The 22,737-nt window shown below is 40.1% G+C and overlaps 1 protein-coding gene across 1 annotated transcript in view; it reads left to right on the top strand.

Annotated features, from left to right (window-relative positions):
- The window catches only part of CPXM2 (carboxypeptidase X, M14 family member 2), a 68,889-nt gene that overhangs the window by 22,278 nt on the left and 23,874 nt on the right, over positions 1-22,737 (top strand). The window contains exons 3-5 of the mRNA XM_063163036.1: positions 4,913-5,052; positions 19,777-19,861; positions 20,154-20,304. Coding sequence (XP_063019106.1) covers positions 4,913-5,052; positions 19,777-19,861; positions 20,154-20,304 — 376 coding nt within the window. The remainder of the gene's footprint in view (positions 1-4,912; positions 5,053-19,776; positions 19,862-20,153; positions 20,305-22,737) is intronic.

Raw genomic sequence — 22,737 nt, forward strand, 5'->3', positions numbered from 1 at the left:
CCAAGGACTGTGATGCACACCTCTGAGTTCTCTGTTGGTTCTGGCTACTTGTTTCTCATGCTGCTGTTGAAGTTCAATTTATTTAAACACATGACCACACTGGTTTAGAGCAGGAGTCCATCTAGTCCTGTCATCACCAGTAGTGTGTTAAAATAAACAGAGAGGTGATAAATAAATATATAATGTATATATATATAATAAATAGAGTGTTACCAATGACTGATGTTTCCTCTAAATATCATCTCCAGAGAAGTCAAGGGCACAGTGTTTTACTGGGAAGCAAAGCAGAAGAAAAATGCCACTCAGCTCTTCCTGAAATTTCCCAAATCTTGGATTAGACCATTTTTTTTTTACCCCTACTGAAACTATAGATGGAGTAATTCCCTGAACCCCCTCAGCACATAAAGTTACTGTTAAAAAAATTGGGCTTGCCTTTATTTTTCTTTAAAAACAGTTTTCTTTGGGCTTAGATAAAAATGAATAGCACTAAAACTTTTCTAAACCTGGAATCTGCATGTCCCTGTCACTGGCGTTTCAGTGCATGAAGATTTCTGAATTTCACTCATATTTAGAGGGAATTTGCTTTATCCAGGGACAGGTGCTGCAGGTGGCTGATGTGCCAGGCGGGTGATGAGCTCCCTGGTGCTTTCTCTTTGCTGCTCAGCACAGGAGGTTGCAGTGAGCTGGGAAAGGCAAAAAGCTGCTGTGTTTTCCTGCTGTTCAGAGCTGTACTTGAAGGAAAACACTTGGCCAGCTCAGCGCCACCGCTGTGCCACTGGAATTCTGTGAACATGTTATGCTGTGGGGATGGTGACAAGCAGCTTTATGGGCTGCTGCCCCTGTCCAGTGATCTGCATTTCAAAAATCCTCTGCATACAAAATCCTCTCTCTGCCCAACCTCACCATCTGATGCAAAGTCAGCTGAGAAGCTCAGGGCTCTCCCCAGGTAACTGGCACTGCCTCGGTTCTCAGACAATTTGCAGAATAATTGAGTTTTTCCAAAGCTTGTCAGGGTTTGTTTTGGTTATTTCACTTTTCCTGTTTAGATTATCTGAAGCACATGAAATGAACCAGTCGGTGTGTGCTTTATTCCAGAGAAGGACTGGCTTAAAATTGGGTAAGACTTTGCAGGATCTGCTTCTCTTGTGCCCTTGAATTGTGTGGGCCCTGATTTTCCTCCCAGTCCTGCCTGAGTGTGGGGATTAAGGTGGGATTTCTCAAGGGCACGAGCCATGTTAGTAGAGTGCCATTTTTTGGAGATCTAACCGCACTAGTGATAAACCAGGAGTAATTTAACATCATCAAGGGAAATCATGGCATAAAATAATATTAATTGAGGCTCTCTGCCTTCAGGGATGAAATTCATTAGTATTTGTCACTTACATGATAATTAAGAGTGGATAAATATTTTGTCAAACTATGTTTCTTTCCCTTCCTCATTTTCCTGGTTGGAGAAACCCAAACACTGAAGATAACCCAAGTAAAGCAACATCATGTCTGCAAACTCAGGCATTTGTGTCTAAAGGAGACCTCCCTGTGCCCAGAGGGGCTCCAGGAGAGCTGGAGAGGGACTGGGGACAAGGGATGGAGGGACAGGACACAGGGAATGGCTCCCAGTGCCAGAGGGCAGGGCTGGATGGGATATTGGGAATTGGGAATTGTTCCCTGTGAAGGTGGGGAGGACTGGTATGGAGTTCCAACTGTGGCTGCCCCTGGATCCCTGGCAGTGCCCAAGGCCAGGCTGGACAGGGTTTGGAGCAGCCTGGGACAGTGGAAAGTGTCCTTTCCCATGGCATGGGTTGAAACTCAATAGGATTTAATCTCCCTCCCAACCCAACCCATTCCATGGTTCCATGATTGTCATTCCAGGTCTTTGCTCCCTTTGAAAAGCTGCATCATCAAATCACAAGGAAAAGGCAAAATTGTTGAAGGTTTACTTGCAGCCTGTGTGTTTCAGTTCTTCCCTACTGGCAGTGGTTGCTATAAATACCTGTGATGAGTAATGCTCGTTTTTTTTTTCCCTCCCAAACTTCCTATGGTAAAATAATTTTTTTGATCATCCTGCTGGGAATGGAAAAGAGTTAAAGCAGCAGTGGTTTGATATTTGGTGTATTTTTACTGCTACTCCAGCTGATTTGAGGCAGAAGACTGGAGTTTCTTTCTTTATTTGAGTACATTTTGGTAGTGTCATCTTTCTCCTCATTATAGAATAATGAGGACAACATTGATATTGTGAGCAAGTTTTTATTCTTGCACACATCTAATTTGGAAGACAAACACGAATTAAAATGCAAAGTCATATTATTTGTAAAGGAATTTATAACCTTCATATTATTTTCTGGATACCTAATAAGCAGCTCACTTGGTTTAGCTGAATTACATTTTTCAGCTTTCACACTTGGGAATAACTGATTTGTGAGGGACAGAAAAAATCTCTTTTCCTCTGTCCAAAAGGGTTTGGTTTTTTTTAATAAGACACTGTATATTGAGAAATATTTTTTGCATTTGGCTGCAAGTGAAGCACAAACTGGGTTAGACTTGGAGTTATTCTTGAATATTCTGTGAAAGGAAAAAGACTTAGCCCTGGCTTCCAGTTTCCATCAGCTGTTTCAGTCTTTCAGTCTCCTGCTTATGAAGATAATTTAAGTACCCATGGCATAACTTGAATCTGCTTTTTCCAGTAATTCAATATGGATTTTTCAAATTCAAGTAAACACTTAGTGGAGGAAAGATCTTGATCTGTATTATTTGATAGAGTACTTGGTGAAAACTGTACAAGATCTTTCAGGAATGAGCATTTTCCCAAAGAAATTTAATAGGAATTCTAATTACTAAATACTTGATTGAATCTATAAGTTTTTATTTTATAGAAACAGTTTTTGAAGTGGCCATAGGGAGAGAAAGCACCTTCAGAAAAAAATATAGACTTGAAGCTTGAGAAATTGTAGCATAAATTTCTTCAATTTTTTCCCTTCAGATACATTTCTAAAAATAACTTCTCATTGATTAAACTCCTGTTTTTCACATAGTATTTTGTGGTGATTAGACACAGACACCTCCTTCTTTTTACCCAGTAAAAACCTTTTTTTTTTAGCTTCAGAGAAGCTGCTATCAGAAAATAAGAGAACAGGAAGAAGTAGCAGCATGGGGTTTCATCTTCTTCCTCCTCTTTTTCCTCTTCTTCTTTTTACTTTATTTTAATGGGATCTTTGCCCCTATTTAAGGCCAGAGTATTTTAAGCTGTGGATAACTAAAACTCCTCATATTTTATAAGCAATTTCAGCTGAAATTTATTTAAACCCAGTTGAAACCATGTATACTCATAAATGTAATTTAGGTGGGAGGGTTTTTCATTTTAATAAGCACTTTTCCCATATTTTTTTCCTCTACTTTCCACTTCTCATTGCAATATGGAGGAGAGGTTTGTTCCCTGATGAGCATCACACCAAGGGAAATATCCTCAGCTTAAAAAGGAGCAGGGATTGGGAGACAGGGGCACTTGTTCTGCAGGAGCTGCTGGAATTTCCAGTGTGAAGGGATTAGCAGGATGCTGGTTCAAGGTGCTCTGCAGATCTTAACACTCCCTGGCAAGGTTTTAAAGCCTCAGGCTACTTCAAATTCCATCTTACTTTCAAATGCATTGAAACCTTTTCTTGCCAAGGGTTATAACTCAGGTCAGTGACCATGTTTGTGTTCTCATGTTTCCCCGTTGTTCTGCTCTCCCTGAAGAATTTATCTCCCATTGTTAACAGGCTTTTTTCTCTGTGTTTTCTTATTTGACTTTTATGCAATCTTCTCCTTAAAATATCAGAGCTAATGCATAAAATAGGGGGCTTAATTTAATTTTGGTAGATGTAGGAAAACAAGTGATTTTTAAGTTGCCTTATTTCAGTCCTGAAAATGAGAAAATGAGATGTTTTAGGAATTGAATCAGTGTCTTGTGTTTTGGAGCACGTCGTCCAGATACCACACCGGGAAAAGGGATTAACCACTGCATCCTCTCTGAGTTAGAGCCACCCTTTTGGGTAGAAAAGTCTGTAAACCTCTTCATTTTAATTTGGGAACTATTTAATGATCTCCATTCCTGGAATTGCATGGATGGCAATGATAAATCCACATAAACCACAGATGAAATACCACAAAAATACAAGTAGCCTCAGAGGACCACATGGCAAAGCTTCTCTGCTCTTTATGCCAGCATCCAGCTTGGTGCCAAACATTTCCTGGGCTTTAGAAGGAAAATAAATCTCTGAAAACTTCAGATGCTATGTTTCATTAAATTCTAGTTCAGATTTATTTGGAAAACAGCTTACCCAAAATACCTTCAACTATTTGTTTGAAATGCTGGGAAAGCTGTTTGTGGTGGGTTTCCAGCAGAAACTGGGATACAGGTTGGTGCTCCAGTTGGGGAGAAGCCAGACATTCCTGAATTTTTAACCTTTGCCACCCTGGCTATGAAAATTAATAATTCTGATTCTGGTGGGAGGTGGTGCTGCTGTTCCCTCATGCCCTGCACTCTGCTTTGGGAAAACAAGATTTTCTAATCACTGATTTTCTAATCACCATTATTACATGGGCTAGAGCTGGCTTTTTAGGACTTTCCAAACTCTGCAGACCATGTGAATAATTTGTTCTGGATAAAGGCTGTGGCTCTGGATCTGTGGCTCTATCAGGCCACAAGAACAGACTGAAGCTCTGTTTATCTTTTCTGACTGAAATTTATGTGTAAACATTCTGGGTTTTCAAAGGGACTTCCCAGAATTTCCTGCCCTGCCTTGAGTAAGGAAATATTTTGGTGAGGGCCTCAAGGGTCTTAAAGTGAGGGGGATGAATGATGTGTTCCTTTCTTTCTCCCATGAAAAACCTGCAGTTTCTTAGCTCTGATTTATGGTCAGCTTTGCCTTCTTTTCAGGCAGGTGTTAACGAAAATGATTTTTATGATGGTGCTTGGTGTGCAGGAAGAAATGACCCCTACCAGTGGATTGAAGTCGATGCTCGAAGGCTGACAAAATTCACTGGAGTCATCACCCAGGGAAGAAACTCCCTCTGGTCGTAAGTACACCCTGACTTTTCTCCATGGCACTCTGAGCTCTCAGAACAAGGAATTCATGTCCTGATGTGCTTTGGTTCTTTAGGAAAAACCCAAAAAAAACCAGATTGGAAATGCTGTGAGACATCAAGTCACTGAATGGGGCAGCAGTCATTATATATAAGAAAAAGTCATTATATATATATATATATAAAATTACTAATATAATATAATATAGTATAATATAATATAATATAATATAATATAATATAATATAATATAATATAATATAATATAATATAATATAATATAATATAATATAATATAATATAATATAATATAATATAATATAATATAATATAATATAATATAATATAATATAGTATAATATAATATAATATAGTATAATATAATATAATATAATATAATATAATATAATATAATATAATATAGTATAATATAATATAATATAATATAATATAATATAATATAATATAATATAATATAATATAATATAATATAATATAATATAATATAATACAATATAATATAATATAATACAATATAATATAATATAATATAATATAATATAATATAATATAATATAATATAATATAATATAATATAATATAATATAATATAATATAATATAATATAATATAATATAATACAATATAATATAATATAATACAATATAATATAATATAATACAATATAATATAAATAAAATACTTATTTTTATATATAAAAAGGCAAAGTCATTATATATAAAAATACATATATATATTTATATATTTGCATCTATATATAAGGCAAAGTCATTACATATGGCATAAAATAGAAGTTTAAGGGTGGCAAACTTCTCTAGTAATGATCTACATCTGGGCCTTTACACTCACCTTGTCATATTTGCTTGTGTTAAACTTCCTCATTCTTTCCCAATATTTAACTGGATTAGCTTAGGTTGTAGTTTTAGGGACCTTTTTAATTTAGTTTTAAATAACCATGCTTCTATGAGATGTCTTAATCCCTATGTGATCACCAAGTAATTGCTGTAATTCCTAAACAACGCGATTTTTGTGAGCAGATAAAACAAACTTTATAGTACTATATATATTTACACAGGTATTATATATGTGAACATATTATTTATAAATTTATATATATTTAGAATTAATTTTTAAAAATATTAATTACATATATGCATATAATTATGCATATATATATATATATACAGTGTATATTAAAAATATACTATTTTTGAGCTTTCTGGCCACTGCTTGTGCTAGAGAATTCTCATGGCACAGAGAAATAAGTGTTTTGCCCAGATTTGTCTGCATTTACTCCTCTGTGACTGTTGTGGAATGTATGAGAGGGATACAGGAACTGGAGGTGAGGATTTGGGGTTTTTTCCTGCTCTTCACGTGTTTGTTTGGCCTTTTAATTTGTCACTGAGTCTCATAGCTTTGTGTGAGCAGATAATGGCACTTGTGCTGCTGGACCTTTGGCACAAGTGTGCAAGCGATGCACAGTCACTCTGAGAGATCCATTCAGTCAGAACTCTCCTTAGAAAATGAATGTGACACATAATTGAAGGTAAACCAGAAAAAATGTCACTCGTATCTTAGAAAAATCATATTTTCCTTTCAACAGCTGAATTTTTTGTGGGGATTTTTTTTTGTTTAATTTCTTTTAATGTGCTTGTGGGAGTAGGTGCTTATTTGGCAATAAGGTTTCTATATTTATTCCACATTGTTCTGTGCTAGGTAGGTAATTATGAAGCAAAGCCTTACTCTTTTCTTTACTCATCCTCTTGACATTGCTGTTCCTCTCAACGCCAGAGCTGCACTGCTTCACCCTGTCATGCTTCTCTTTTTAGTTCAGCTCTGTTAGGAGTTTACAGCAGATCTTGACACTCTGTTTATGGCTGGTATTCACAGTCATCTTGGGGTTTGGGAAGTTTTTTAAACCATAGAAACACCAGATTACAGAAGGTTGGAATGGACCTTCAAGATTGTTGAGTTTCAGTTCCCCTGCCGTGGGTCAAATTTTGTGTTTGACTCTTTCCCATAAAAAATTGGTATGCAGAGCCCTGAGGGTCTGCAGGAAGAGCAGGATTGATGCTGGGAGAGCAGGACCAGGCTTCTCCTGGGTTACTGCTGAGATTTGAGGAGAAACAGGCACATTTCTGCCTGCCAGGAGCAAAGATGGGCAGGTTAATGTCTCCTGAAAACGCCTCCTGGAGGACTGAGCTGTGCCCCATGGAAGGAGCAGGGCAGTGGGGAGAAACAGTCCCAGAAAGGGACAGAAAGAGAGGAGTGGGACTTATTTTGGGATGGGCAGGTTCCTTTGTGCCTGTTTTGCTCAGAAATCAAAGGAGACTCATCAGCTTCCTTCCCTGACCCTCAGCTGCTGACAGGGATGGTACCAAAAAGGGATTGTTTGTGATGGGAAAGTTTGTACCAAAAGATGCCCTTCTGTCACCTGAGGCACCTTCCCAGCTCTGTGAGGCTGTGTGACAAGAAAAGAGTGCTTTCATGACTGATGGAAACATATGCTGGGGAATAATCTTATTGTAGGTATGAGAGCCAAAAAACACCTCTCTGATCTGTGTTGTATTAGAAGTGAAAACCTGCCAAGCAGGGGAGCCGAGGGAAGATTTTTATTTAGTCCAAAGCCTTGGAGACTTTCCCAGCTTTATGTTTTAAAAATAAAAAATCAAGGCACTGAAGGATGGCAGGCTTATATCAGATATTAGGAAGAAATTCTTTCCTGTGAGGGTGGCAGGCCCTGGCACAGGGTGCCCAGAGAGCTGGGGCTGCACCCCTGGAGATCCAAGGCCAGGGTGGACACTGGGGCTTGGAGTGGGACAGTGGAAGGTGTCCCTTCCCATGGCAGGGGTGGAACAGGATGATCTTTAAGGTCCCTTCCAACCTAAAGCATTCTGTGATTCCATGACACTGGGATAAGGAACCACTAAACCAATCTGTGTATTGAAAAAGAGTTTAACAAAATGAAAAAACTGTACTTCACTGGAAGATGTGCCTAGATCAGATGTGTGCCTGTCCTGGTCCCTGCAGTTTCCTGCTGCTGACCTGATGGGGACATTTAAAATGCCAGGGGAGGGCAGGCAAGGACACCCTGCAGGATCCTCCCTCAAACATCTTTGCCCTTCACTGCAAAGCTGCAACACTTGAGCTCCCAGCAGTGTGGCCTGTGCTCTCCTGTGTGTGATGCTGCAGCCAGAGCTCTTTTTCTGGTGCTGGACTCATCCTTTTCCTCCTTTGGGACAGCTCTGGCACCTGGAGTCTGGTGACCACTCTGATCAGACACGATAATTTATATTTATATATATATAAATTTCTGTCCCCCAGAAAGAAACTATTTTATATAATATTTAATATATAATATTTAATATATAATATTTAATATATAATATATAATATATAATATATAATATATAATATATAATATATAATATATAATATGTAATATATAATATATAATGTATAATGTATAATGTATAATATATAATATATAATGTATAATATATAATAAATAATGTATAATATATATTATATTATATTACATGTAATATATTATACATAATATATTATATATAATCAAGTATGTGTTATATATTATATATTATATATTATATATTATATATTATATATTATATATTATATATATTATAATTTCTTTCTATATTTCTATATATATAAATATAGAAAGAATTATATTATAAATATATAAATATATATATATTTAAATATATAAAATATATATACAAATATATTCTAAAATATAAAATATATTCTAAATATTTATCTATCTAAAATATATTCTATATATTTCTTTATTATAATTTCTTTCTTTCGAATTATATATATAATCGACTACATAATATTCTACATAATATAAAATATATAAAAGGCAAAGTCATTATATATATAAATAAATATATAAGAAATTAATAATAATATATATTTTTTTATATATATTGAAGGCAAAGTCATTAAATATGGCATAAAATAGAAGTTTAAGGGTAGCTTAAGGCTGCTCACATGCAGCTTTGCTCACTGGGGGCTTTTTTGGGCTTTCTGGGCAATAATGAACTGAAGGTTGCACTGCACACGATGCAAAAAAACACCAAAACGCTTGGGGTTCCCATTGCCTGTGCACTGGCAGGAGCTGCTGCTGCTCAGCCCTTCCTCTCCTGCTGTTCCCTGTGTTCTCTGGGGGGTTCTGGCTCCCCTTGGCCATGCCAGGCTCGAGACAGGAGGGCCTTGAGGAGGAAGAGGAGCTGCAGAAGCAGCTCTGGGAAACACAGATGACCTGATGGGAGAGAAGGAAGCTCAGCCTGGTTTATAGTGAATACTTGGATTGCTTCATCATTTCCTTTTTGAGGAAAAGCACTTCTGAGTTGAATTTTTTGCTCGGCTGTGGATTCTGTGAATCAGATTTTTCTCCTCTCTTTTTTTAAGCCTGAAACAAGCAAAAACAGGCTTTGAACAAAAAATCCTGGATTTGAGGAGTCCTTCCTTTTACCAGTCAAAGGAAGCACATGAGCTTGAGGGCTGCTGCTGTTCAGGCACCTCAATCATTCCTGGGAAACCTGAAATCATGGAAAAGTGTTCTTTTGCCACCATAAATGGGCAAATCTGCTTAGATCATCCAGAATATCTGCAGATTATGAATTCCACAGAAAAAAATTGAGCCCAGCTGCGAGAACCAGGACTTCTTTTTTGATTTTTACACTGAAAATATCCAAAAATCAGGATTGCCACAAGTGCTGGCTAATAGGGATAAAATCCAATGCCTTGAAAGTGAGCAGGACATCTGTTGCTTTGGGGGAGAAATAATATATGTAATAATAATATGTAATTCTTAATAATAAGTAATTCTTAAGTAATAATAATGAATAATAAAAAAATATATATTAATAAATGAAATAATAATATATGCAATTCTTCATATTGCTGCCAGTTTTAGGAACCAAATATCATTAAAGAACTGTTCAAGGCTGTAGAGTGGGACACTGCAAGCATCACTGTGGAATTGGGCCAGGGATTTAAAGCAATGATGTTGTAATTTAAAATATGCACTCTCTTGACAGAGGGAAAGAAACTATTAATCACTCTTAGCAGTTTGGCAGGAATTTGAAAAACAGAGTAAACTTGTTTCCCACAAACCAAACTCTCTTCTGATAATTCAGCATCATCTTTTGTATCAAGAGAAAACCCACATGTCAAAATAGAGTCAGTGTGTGCTGACAGTAATGTAAAGCTTCAGGCTGTGTGAATGCAGAGGATGTTGTGGTTTTCAGGAGAGGATGTAATGCTGCAGTGAGTGAGATGTGTGTTCTAAAAATTAACCTTTCAGTCATGGTAAATTGTGAACTATCACCCCACGCCATGGAATGACAAAATGACAACAATAAGGAAAAGCATGGATGAAATGATCTGTGCAGAAAGTTGGAGTTCTGCAGCAAAATTATGAAATTTTTAGAGAAAAATAAAAATAGACTTACTTTCAAGCATGCTCTCTTTAAGACCGTTCAGCTTCATAAAAATATTGGAGATTTTTTTACTTTTATGCAAAGTATTTGTCTTTAGGAAAAAAAAATTTGGGGGAACATCTTAATTTTTCAAGTCTGATTTGGGTAGAGGTTATTTCCTTTGCCTCCCAAAATTGCAATAGCTCTTTAAAGGTTTGAGGAGACACCAAATCAGTGGTGCTGCTGGCTGGAAGGAATGACTTTGATGTATTGCATGGTTCTAAACTGACACCTTTTTAAGCTGGTCCCCTATTTTCATTAGTGCTGAAGAAACATTTCAGCCAGAAGCTGGTGTAGACACCATGGCACACTCCCTACTGTGGCACTCCTTTGCTTTCCCTGTGCTGCTCTGTAGGAATAGCAAACAATAAATACCCAGCAGATTGGATTTTGCTTCTGATCATGCTTTTGCTACAGACAAGATCCTTGTGATTGAACAGGAGAATGATTTTTGCCATTTTTTTGGTGGTGCACCCTCGACCTCAGCCTTCCCTGTGTGCAGCGCAGCTCTTCATGGTGCCCCAGCGTCCCTTTTGACAAACTGCCCTGAGGGTACTGAAGGTCTGTAACAAGCTGGGTGCCTTCCAGAGATGCAGCTGAGGATAAATTTAGGTCAGTGCAATTTGCCTGCTTGCTTCTAATTTCGGTGCTACAGCATTCTGCTCTTCAGTCACAAAATGAATGTGCTGCCCCACATTCCAACTCATTGCTGCACTCACTGGCAGATTCTCAGAAGCTCAGATTTGGTGTTTAGGCAGCGTCTGTGGCAAGGGGGTCATTTCCTTGCTTGCAAGGCAGTAATAATCAGAGTCACAGAGTCATTAAGATGCCTCTAAGATCATCAAGTCCAACACTGCCAGGGTCTTTTCAGCTGTTCCTGGTGCTAAGGTCATGGTCTCAGTAGTAACGCTGGCTTCCTGAAGAGGTGATCACATGAGCATCTTAGCATTCCAACAATACCAGAAGAGCAGTGATAATCCTTCCAGTGGCACTGGGGTGGCATTCAGGAAAGTGGCGTGGATATTCGCAGGTATTTTGAGCTGCTACTACAAGCTAAGAGAAGAGAATTTTGCATTTTACACATGAAGGGCCAGAATTCAGCAGTGCAGTGCTGCTTGTGAGAGCAGAGAAGAATAAACCCCTTTGAGCTGCTACTACAATCTAAAACAGAATTTTGCACTGTACACATGAAGGGCCAGAATTCTGCAGTGCAATTCTGCTTGCGAGAGCAGAGAAGGATAAACCCCAAACCCTGCCCAGCTCACAAGCACAACAGACAAAGCTGGCTCTGCCTTTCAGAGCAGCTCCTCCTGTCCCCTCGCAGAGGCTGTGAAAACACACCCTGGTGAAACTTCAACAAGTCCAGGGGATTTGTCTCCATGTTTTATCCCGATCATGTAACAAAACAAGCAGCTGCTGTGTGCAGACTTGGGTAATTCTGGTGCATTAAATCAGTGCAAACTGTTATTTGCCCTGACTGGGTGACAGGACTGCAGAGATGGTTACAGCTTTCCCAAAGTCAGCCTCATGGGGTGAATTGTTCCAAATCCATATAAATCATATCAAGTGTATTGATGGGAGTTATAAAACAACCTGAACTCATGGCAGGAAAAGCTCCCTTGAGATAATAGCGTCAGCAGTTCCATCTTACACTAATGATTATGATGGGTTTACCTAATAAGTTTGATTTTCTCTGGGCGTGGCTTGGTGAATCCCTCTCATGGGTTTTCATGAGCCAGCCTTTGGCAGCTGCACCTCCAGGGCTGTCCATCTATTTGTTTAATTTCACTCCCTGTGCCCTGTTGATTTTCCAGCTCAGTTCTTGCCCCCTGCCCAGGATTTTGTCACTGATGAGCCCTCCCCGCCTCTGGGGAGCTGCCTCTGTGACCAGCTGGGGTGATCCTGTGTGGGTGGGGTGCTGACAGCACACCCAGGCACAGATTGATGCTTTCCCAAGTCTGTCTGACAGAAATGTCAGAGCTGATGCTGCTCTGTTGTGGCTCTGATTTGTCACGGGGATCCTGTGCCCAGCCTTTGTCACTCACTGCAGGGAACAGGACAGTGCCACCCCAGGGCTGTGGTCACTCTGCACTCCCAGAGGGGGCTGAGGAGGGGACAGAACCTGCCCTGCACAGTGGGGATGCTCAGAAGAGGAAGGAAAGCTTTGCAACCTCTGTGGAAGGGACTTGAAAACAAATGAGGCGAATCCTTTTGGGGAAGGAGACTTCCAGTGAATTTGGGCATCTGCTGCAGCTGATTGCTCACCCTTACTCATCACAGCCTGGGTTTGTGTCTTTGGCACGTGAATGATGACTTGGTGCAACGAGAATGGTTGGGTGGGGGTCATGTTCATCAAGCTCCTTGTCCCTCCACTTGTGCCCTTCCCAAACCAATGTCCCTTCCACATGCACTGGGTGGCACTTGGCCACCTCTCTGTGGGCTCGAGAGCCTCCAGCATTGCTGTAAATATTCTCTCATATGTGCTGTGGGCACAAATGGCACTGTTTGTCTGCCGGCGACTCTCAGGGCTTTTCATTCTCCTGTATTTTAACATTCATGAAGTAAGGAATTGCCTGGAAAGTCTGGATATCTCTCCTCAAAATACGTGAATGATTTGCAAAGGTGAGTAATGCACAAAAAAGAATGGAAAATTAAGAATGCCACAAAAAGAGGTTCAGAAGAAAAGGCATCACAGCTTGGTTGTGTTCAGCAGATACAGAGAATCTGATGCAGAAAGAATTTCAAACTCATGCAGGTCTCATTGCAGAGTGGCCCAAAATGGTTTAAGACCAAAATGTTTGGGGCAGAGGATGTCTCTGAGCCTGGCACCTTCAGGCATTACTGGCTGAATGTACCACAGCAAAAAAAGAAACATCCACAGTGGCACCAGATTTTATAGAATTCATAAAATTCTTGTAAAAACCCGGCTGTAAGTTGCAAATGTTGGGTTGGAAAGGTATTGGCAACTCCAACTCTGTTTATTGAGTAAAGCTTTGAAAAATCTGTGCTGAATTCATTTCAAGCAAGTGAAATTCTGGGTCTGAGCTTTTCTTCATTGGGCCTCCAAAGAGATTGATTTCACAGCAGTACATAATTTCAGTGAGCTAAAAGCAATTTTAAAAATTAAACATTCAAAGATTTCAATTATTAAAAAAATACCCTTGCTGGCCAGTCAATCTCCATCTCCTAAATCATATTTATTTTAATTAGTTTGCAAAACTTGCTGGGCTACCTGTGGTTTGCCTGGGCATTTTCTGACTTGGCTGATTTGGAAGCTGTTTGGCAGTGGGTGATTTAAAATTTTATCAGCATAATTATTATTATAGAATATTAATATTAATGGTTTTACATTTAATTGCATGAGAGTACAAATTAATTTTTCAAGTAGAAACCCATTTAATTGCCAGCATGCTGATTCTGTTGCATGAGTATCATTTAGTATAAAGCTTGTCCAGCATTTTTTTGGTACAGAGATTTTGCTATATCAAGTATTTTGGTGTTACACTTTATTTATTATTGCTGGGTACACATTTATTTGCCTGAATGGGTCTATTTTATATTAATTTTAGGGGTTCTATTGCAGATAAATCAGGTTGGCCTGACAGCAGAAGAATAAAATGCTCAGTTGGAGCCAGGTCTGTTGTTCATGGGAGCTCTGCTGGTGTTTGCTGGTCTCATTCCACGAATGTCAGAGAATCATGGAATATTTTGGGTTAGGATGGATGTCAAAAGTCATCCTGCTCCAATCCCCCTGCCATAGGACACCTTCCATGATCCCAAGCCTGGTCTTGGACACTTCCAGGGATCCAGGAGCAGCCACAGCTGCTCTGGGCAATCCATTCTCACAGGAACAATTCCCAATTCCCAATCTCCCATCCATCCCTGCCCTTTGGCACTGGGAGCCATTCCCTGTGTCCTGTCCCTCCATCCCTTGTCCCCAGTCCCTCTCCAGCTCTCCTGGAGCCCCTTCAGACCCTGGAAGTTGCTCTAAGGTGCAATCCAGAGCCTTCTGCAGGCTCAACACCCCCAGTTCTCTCCTTTCCAGACAGGAAGATGCTCCATCCCTTCAGTCTTCTTTGTGGCCCATCTCTGCCACTCTGGGCTTGAGCTTCTGCTCACCAGCACCTCAAATCCCCTGGGCTTTCCTTGATGTGGAAAAGCACCCTCAGAGATGAGGATCAATATTTATTTTAGATTTATTTCACTTGTTGCTGGTCAGCTTTCCATGATTGAGAAGCTTGGCATTTAAACACGACATGCAGCAGGAGCTGCTCAAAGGGAAAAAACCCAAACGATCCCAATTCCCAGCTGATCCCCTGCCTGCTGGAGCCTGGGCAGGAAAAACCTAGCATCCCTCCTCTGCTTCTCATTCTCCTGAGCTGGGATTCAGCCTTTGTCCAACACACAGAGAGAAAAGTCAGGAAATTGTATCAGGGCAGGCTCAGCTGGAAGATGTTTTGTTGTTCTGGTGCTGCCCATGATCTTTTTGCTCAGTAGCTGATGCTGTGGGTAGATAAGGAAAAGCTGATTATTGGGACAGGAACCTGCCAAAGCTGTAGGAGATCTGCTTTTAATTCTCTGCTTTGATTCAGGTTTACTGTCTCTGTCCCTGGGCAAGTTATTTAATCCCTCAGCTTTTCTTTTTGGATAAAAATGGAAAAGCAGGACATTTCCATGCATCACAAAAGACTGAATTTGAAATTGAAGGTGTTCAAATAAGCTTTGTCTAAGGCCAGTGCATTACAGATAAAAATCAAATAATTAGTAATAATCCAAAAATCCACCCTCTATTAAGTTAATTTGAATAATATTTTGATTTTTGCATTTACTGTCTCTGAAAAGAATTGATTAATATTGTCAGTGGATACTCAGATTTTTCAGATTGGCTGCGTCTGAAGAGATAAGGCTGCCGTTGATTTTAAAAGGGATTATTTAAAAGGGATGCACCTGAATCCAAAGGCTCCCTGTCAAATCTGTACCTTGGATCTTTTTCCAGCATGGAGGAAATTTGTGAGGCAGAAGTGTCACTTTGTGGCAGAGGGTGATGGGCTGGGGGTAACCTCAAACACTCCTGGATTGTCACACAATGGCTTCTGTGCCAAGAAAGAGCTCCATAATTAATGCTCTCTTTTGAGAATGCTGGCCTCGGACTTCCCTGGAATTCTGTCTCCTCAGCTCTATAAACTCAGCAAATATCTGTATTTTTCTCTTAGGAGTGCTGTGGTAGGTCCTGAGAGGTTTTATAGAGTGAAACCAGAAAAGCTTCTGTGAAACAACAGCAGGGACATCCTGAGTCTTGGAAAACATTACAGCTTTATTTCAGCCTTCCCTAGACAGCTTTATTGTCCAGTGCTGATGGGCTCCAAGGAGATTGGATGTGACAGAAATCCCTGTCTGCAGATCTCAAACTGAGGAGATGGATCTTGGTGTCACCAGGTGATCACACAGACAAAATTCCCCAATACCTCTCCTAGCACAAGCCTTGGCTTTAGCTGCCCTGTTTCTCTGATGGATTGCCACAAAAAAAAAAAAAAGCTTTAAATTTCTGTGCCTGCATGAATAAACCAGGTGTTTCTGGGACTCCTGGATCCCAGGAAATGCTGTTCCACATCCAGCTGCTCCCTGGGGTCAGCAGCCCTCCTGTGCCATACACGGGAGGGAAAGCTGCAGCTCTTGGGAGGATTTAGTGAGTTCTGGTCTGTCTGGAGCTGTGGAAGTGTCTGGGGTTTGATGGCACTCAGTCAGGTAGGGCTTTGCTGTTTTTCTTTCCAGATCCTCTGACCCAAGAACCCACACACAGCTCCCCTGCCCCAGCGTGGGGATGTGGCTTTTAGGGAGAAGGTGCCATTTCCCAGGGCAGTCTGAATTTACAGGAGCCTCCTTAATATTGTCAGAAACTGTTTTTATGGTGGCATTGGGGGAAAAGTGGGAAGGATTTAAGCCCCTGGAGGCAGCTTTGCATGCAGTGCCAGTGAGAGAAGGATCTGATCCCTGTGATGTTTTTATTCAGTTTTTTCCTCACAGGCAAACACAACGAATAGTATATGGTGTGTACCTTCTTACATTGCACTGATTTACCTCCTCCATGACCCTCTGAGGTCCTTCTATCCTGCCAGTGTCCAAGGCTGGATGCAGTCCATTAGGGTTTTAATTGCATTCTGCCCCTCCACAGCACGCTGCTTGTTGCCACTCAAGATGGAAAATGTGCAGGACTACTTGTATGTGTTTTCCTTTGGGAGAGGTTTGAACTTTTGTAGTGGTAGGGAGTGAGAAAATCAAAATATGTTAAATGAAAGTCCCAGCTTAGAAATGTTACTGTGACAGCAGCATTTTCTCATGCCAGTAAATCAAGCTTGTTCTTTTAAAACACCCTGTATGTGCCATGATTTTCTTACAAAAGTCTGTCCACGTTTGTCATGGTTTCATGTGACTTTAGTACTCTGTTTGAATTGCTTCTGCAAATGTTGAGCAATGAATATGGATGTGTTGTGTTTGCCTTCCTTATCTGATCTGTGCAGTTGAAGTGAAAAAAGTTCTGTAATGCTTCAGGAGCAATGATGTAATTTGGGTTGTGCCGTTGCCTCTCTTGGTCCTTTAGCCTGATTTTGAGGGATGACCAAGAATAGTAAAAGAAACAATTATGCAAAGCTCATTCAAACTCCCAACAAAATGAGCAAGGAAATAAAATAAATAAAAAAAAAAACAAAAAAAAACAAACAAACAAACAAAAAAAACCCCAAAAAAACCCCAAACAAACTGCAAAAAGCTCAATATAATTCAATATAATTGTATGTGCACTGAATATTTACAGTGCCTCCAGCACCCTCCTTCAAACCCAGGAGTTTTACTCTCAAGCTTGTATTTTCCTAGTAATTCAGAAAAAGCTATTTTCCTCTTTTTAGAGTTTTGCTGTTGGCCATTTTATAGAATGCTTTGGGCTGGAAGGGACCTTAAAGCTCATCCCATTCCACCCCTGCCATGGGCAGGGACACCTTCCACTGTCCCAGGCTGCTCCAAGCCCTGTCCAACCTGGCCTTGGGCACTGCCAGGGATCTGGGCACCCTGTGCCAGGGCCTCACCACCATCACAACCAAGAATTTTTTCCCAATATCTGATCCAAACCTCCTTTTTTTTCATCACCCCTGTCCTGGCACTCCATGTCCTTGTCACAACTCCCTCTCCTTCCCTCTTGTCAGCTCCTTTATTTGACAGAAGTAAATCAGCCTTTCTTCAACTTGAGAACACAGAGAAGCTGAGGGAAGAAAGTTCTTTGCAAGAGTCAGGAGAAACTTATCCAGCATGCTGAAGTCACTGTTTATTTTGTTGTGTGTCATTTATCATTTTACAGCCAAATTTTAGAGACGCCAGCACGGCACTTCTCAGCTCTGCAGTAAATCTCCTACCCCAGGAGCCCTTCCACTGAAAGGCAGGCAATTAGGATTTTCACAGTGCTGCTAACTTGTTACAGTTGTTTACCAAATACTAAAGTTGTGTGCATTACAAGTGATAGATGTACCCTTCTTTTCATTGCCATAACAAAAAGTTGCCTGCTTGGCAATAGTCAAGATTTTTCCATTTAATCTAACATGAATGGCAAAGTCTATTCACTGAAGGAGGCTGGTGAAAGAGTTGCAAAGGACTGGTTTAGTGTCTAAAACAGAGCTGGGTTTGTTCAGTTGTTATTTTGTTGGGTTTTTGTCAAAATCTCATTTTCTTTAGTTTTGGGGGCATTAGTATAGAATGTCCAGGAGTGATTTTCCAAATCCTACTAAATATTTACCTCATCTTTGTTTTCAGATGTGTAAAAAACCTCAGTTGTCTGTTTTGTACAAGGTTTGGTGAACTGGAGCTGATGGTTTTTCCCTTGTTCCATCCTTGTCCCTTTTTGGTCTTCATTAGAAGCCTGACTCTTTAGTGAGCACATAAAGGCTGGTTTGTCCCTAAACACAGGCACAGTGGGTTCAATGTGGAGTGTGTGTTCATAGGTAGTTTGCCATTATTAGCTGATTTTAAAAGAAAAAACAAAACAAATCAGAATTGTATTTGTACAGGAGCAGTACAAGAGGAAGTCCTTAGGTGTTTCTGTCCTTCCAGGCACTCCCATTCTTCAATTTTTATGCTCTGCTGCTTCTCCAACACCTGCCCAAGTGCCCTTTTCTTCTCTGCAGTGCCAAGAGCTTTCCTAGCCCTGGTTTCACTCCCAGCCATGGGACTGTAGCTTAACTCTTCTGAAGAAGAGCAGCTCAGAGCCCTGCTGGTTGCACATAAATATGGAATTTAATCATCCTGGACTGACTTCATGGTGCAAATGTTCCTCCAAGCCACAAGTCTCCTCCAAGTCCCTGCCTACTGAAACAAGGTGTTAGGGGGGAAAAAAAATCACTGCTGCTTTTTCTGAGTAACAAATGTGGGAGGAGAGTTGGGCATTGCCTTCTCCAGCCTTCTCCAGCCCTGTACACACATTGTTACCTGTCCACAGGTCATGCCTGAGCAGTGGGAAACTCCACAGCTTTAATCCAGAATATAGGGAGCAGCATTTTACATTTGCTCCTACTCTTCTTTAGCTGGATCCAGATGAGATATAACTGAAGTATTTGACTTTTTTAGATGAAAGGGGATTTTGCTGTAAATCAGATGACATTAGAAAAATCAGCCTATTGGGGATTGATCAGGATATTGTAGGAGTGCAGTAGTCCTGTGATCAATTGTCTCTCTGTCCCTGTCTCTTGCTAATAAATACAAGAATAACTGCAGGCACCAGTTATTCTTCTATTGAAAGAAATGGAAATTTTGCTGGTTGAAATTCACAGATGTTTCATCCTTGAGGATTTATTACTTTTTTCCCATCCTCTCTGATAATAACAGCAGAACTAATAAATGTTCTGCAGCTGAAAAGATGATCTTTGAACACTGCATAAATCTATTCTAGATAAGCCATTTATCCCAAACTCTGCATATAAAAGGAGAGGAGAGCAGCAAGTCTCTCACCCCCTGGAATCCCAGAATATTATCTCACCAGGATTTTGCCTCTTTGTGCCAGGCTTTTTGAACAGTGTGTTGAATCCAGATTGGCATGACTTTGCCAAATGGGATTTCCACTGCTAGCAGCCTTATAAGCTTGATTATATTAAATAAAATGCAGTCATTCTAAGTTCTGAAAAGTAACTTATTTATTCTCTTTTTCAAGGAGTAACTGGGTGACCTCTTACCGAGTGTTGGTGAGCAATGACAGCCATGCATGGACTGCTGTGAGGAACGAGTCTGGAGATGTGGTGAGTAGAACAAAACATGTTTTATGGGGGAGAGCAGAGGTGGGAAAGCAGGGGCTGGCCACAGATTAGTCAGTGGCAGCATCTCTCATTGATTTCAAGAGCAAATCCCAAGGTACAGAATCAGAATTGCCATGGGGGAATGGGGGGATTGCCATCCTCAAAGAGCAGATCTGGCCCGAGCCACCATCCGCCTGGAGCTGAAAGGTGATTTTACATTTTACATTTACATTTCTCTTACCAAAAGCACCCTGAGTCAGTCTGAAGCACTGATGTCGCCCTTTCTTTCCCCCAGATTTTTGAAGGGAACAGCGAGAAGGAGATCCCAGTGCTGAACATGCTGCCGGTGCCGCTGGTGGCGCGTTACATCCGCATCAACCCGCGCTCCTGGTTCCAGGAGGGCAGCATCTGCATGAGGCTGGAGATCCTGGGCTGCCCCTTGCCAGGTCAGAGCCTTTGCTAGTTCATGTTGGCATGGCTGCATGTGACAAGACTCAAAAAGTGCATTTCCTTTGGACAGCTTTGCTTTTGGTATAATATTTATCTTTAGTGAGTAGGGTTATGCAGAAAGAAATAGAAATATCTGCCCAAGCCCACAGAGAGTATCAGGATAACTTTTGATATGCAAGCCATAGTATCTGTAAGTGCCTTTATTAAAAAAACAAGATTGCATGGGTGATCTGACTGTTTCCTAGGGCAATTTGTATGTAAATTCTCGTGATCCCTTTCTCTTTCCTAAAACTGCATCTAAACAGGAAAAAAAGCAAAAATGTCAGTATTTGGAAAGGTGATTTTTATTGAGTGCAGCAGTTTTTCACCCTGGATTCTTACTGGCTTTACACCCATCCAGGGCCAGATTCTGCTTGGCAGTGCTGGCATTTGTTACCCTTCAGCTTCACGGGTCTGTGTCAGTGGGTGAAGCTGGGAACACATCCCCACTTTCAGCACTGTCCTGCTGAGTGCTCTTCCAGCTTTTCACAGATCTTGGATTCACACGGAAACAGCATCAGAGCATCCCCCTGGTAGTCATTTATTGAGTTAATTGCCCGCAGTGGCTGATTCAGTATATTCCTGAAAGAAAATACCAGAATCATTCATTGAGAAACACAATGGGAATGGGGTGTGTTCATTCAAAATGTAATTGGACTGAAGAACTAATAGGTTTTGATAAGTGCTGACCCATCTTTTTAGCTCAGAAAGAGCTGGCATTTCTTTCTCCTTGCTCATTTTGCGCGTCGCACGCGAGGTGCCCGGGACAAAGCTGTTCCCCAGGTTCCAGAGGCCTTTCCAAGCACGTTTTCTTCCTCTGGGATGGGACATGTTTTTGCAGCTCCCTCTAAGTGGATTCCTCATTGGTGTCATTTTGCTCATTCCAAGTTAAACGTCTGGGTGGTTCGGCCGTGGGAGCAGTAAATTTGGCGGTGCTGCTCTGACACTCTGTATTGACTGTGGGACTGGAAATCAAGGGCTCTTCTTTTCTGACAGGTTTTTTTTTTTTCCATCAAAATGACCAATTTTCCTAAATTCACCAAAATCAGGAGGTGGAGCTCTGTTAGTTGACACACCTCTAGCCTGTCCAAAGCTCAGGGCATAGGGAAATAGCCCAACAACTAAAGGATGATGGAAGGAAAGAAACCCATTTTCCTAACTCTAAATTTCTTTTCATGTCTTCTAGATTTGTGATTTTAGGGTTTATGCTTTCATTAATCCCTGAATATATTAAACCATTTGCATTCAGTCTGTGTTCTGTATTAGCTTTCCATCAAGCAGGCTCAGAAGTGAGGGTAATAAAGGAATAAAGAGAAAAGATAAAAGGAAAAGAAAAAACCTGAATAAGATTGATATTCTAGGTTAGCACTGTCTGAATGAGATGGAAATGGTTAAAGACATCTAGAACCCATTCCTGTGGGTAGGGTCTGTCCTTAAAAGCTGCTGCATGTGCTAGATGCGCTGAAAATTTGATAAATCATGATAAAAAAACAATTTGGACAACTGGAACATACTTATCTAAGCAGTATTATATAAGATAATTGTAATTTTTATCAGTGAAATGCTTATCCATAGCATACACTTTTGTTGTATCTTAGGCTAGTGTGGACAAATAACTTTTTGTAGATTGTTACAGTAGCTTAAAAAAAAAGAAAGGAAAAAAAAGCTGTGTTGTCCAACTATGTCAGTGCTATCTTTGGGCAACAGAAGGGATTTGCTGTTTCACCAAGAGAAAGACATTTCCATGGAGGAAAGATGCCAGAAAATCTTACCTGTAACAACAATCAGTGCTGCCATGTCTCAAAAAAGAGGGCAAAAGAGGACAAAACCCAAAAACATTTAATTCCCTCTCCACTTTCCAAAAATGCTGGTATTTACATAGAGGGAAGCTGACACACACAGTCTTTTGCAATTGCCTCAGAGGGATGGATGTGCTTTCCTTGCCTTCTATTCCTCAAATCTAAGGAAGGTCAAAACAAAATTATATGTGATCAAAAGCACCCAGAGATTGGAGAGAGAAAATCAGTTGAGTTCTTCATGCATTTATTTATATTGTAGAGTATTCAAGGCAAGAGACAATTATTTTAACGGAATAAATTTGTGATGGAATTTAATTTTTAATAGTTCTTATATAGAAAACTATCACTGGTACCATGATCATGCCATTACTTTGAAGCCAAGATAAAAAAAGAACTTTAACAGCTCTGTAATGGAGGACTGTGTTTTGCAGTGGCTTTAGTCTTATTTTTACTGCTTCTCTCTTAGTGCCAGGCTACCTGGTCAAGTCTAAAGTTCTGATCATTTTTTGATAAAAATGTGGCTTTTTACAAGTATCTTTCATTATAAATGTCCGTGTCAACAGCAGCTCTAAATCCAGCATCTACTTTTGA

The sequence above is a fragment of the Melospiza melodia genome, chromosome 9 (assembly GCF_035770615.1).
Source record: "Melospiza melodia melodia isolate bMelMel2 chromosome 9, bMelMel2.pri, whole genome shotgun sequence".
NCBI lineage: Eukaryota > Metazoa > Chordata > Aves > Passeriformes > Passerellidae > Melospiza > Melospiza melodia.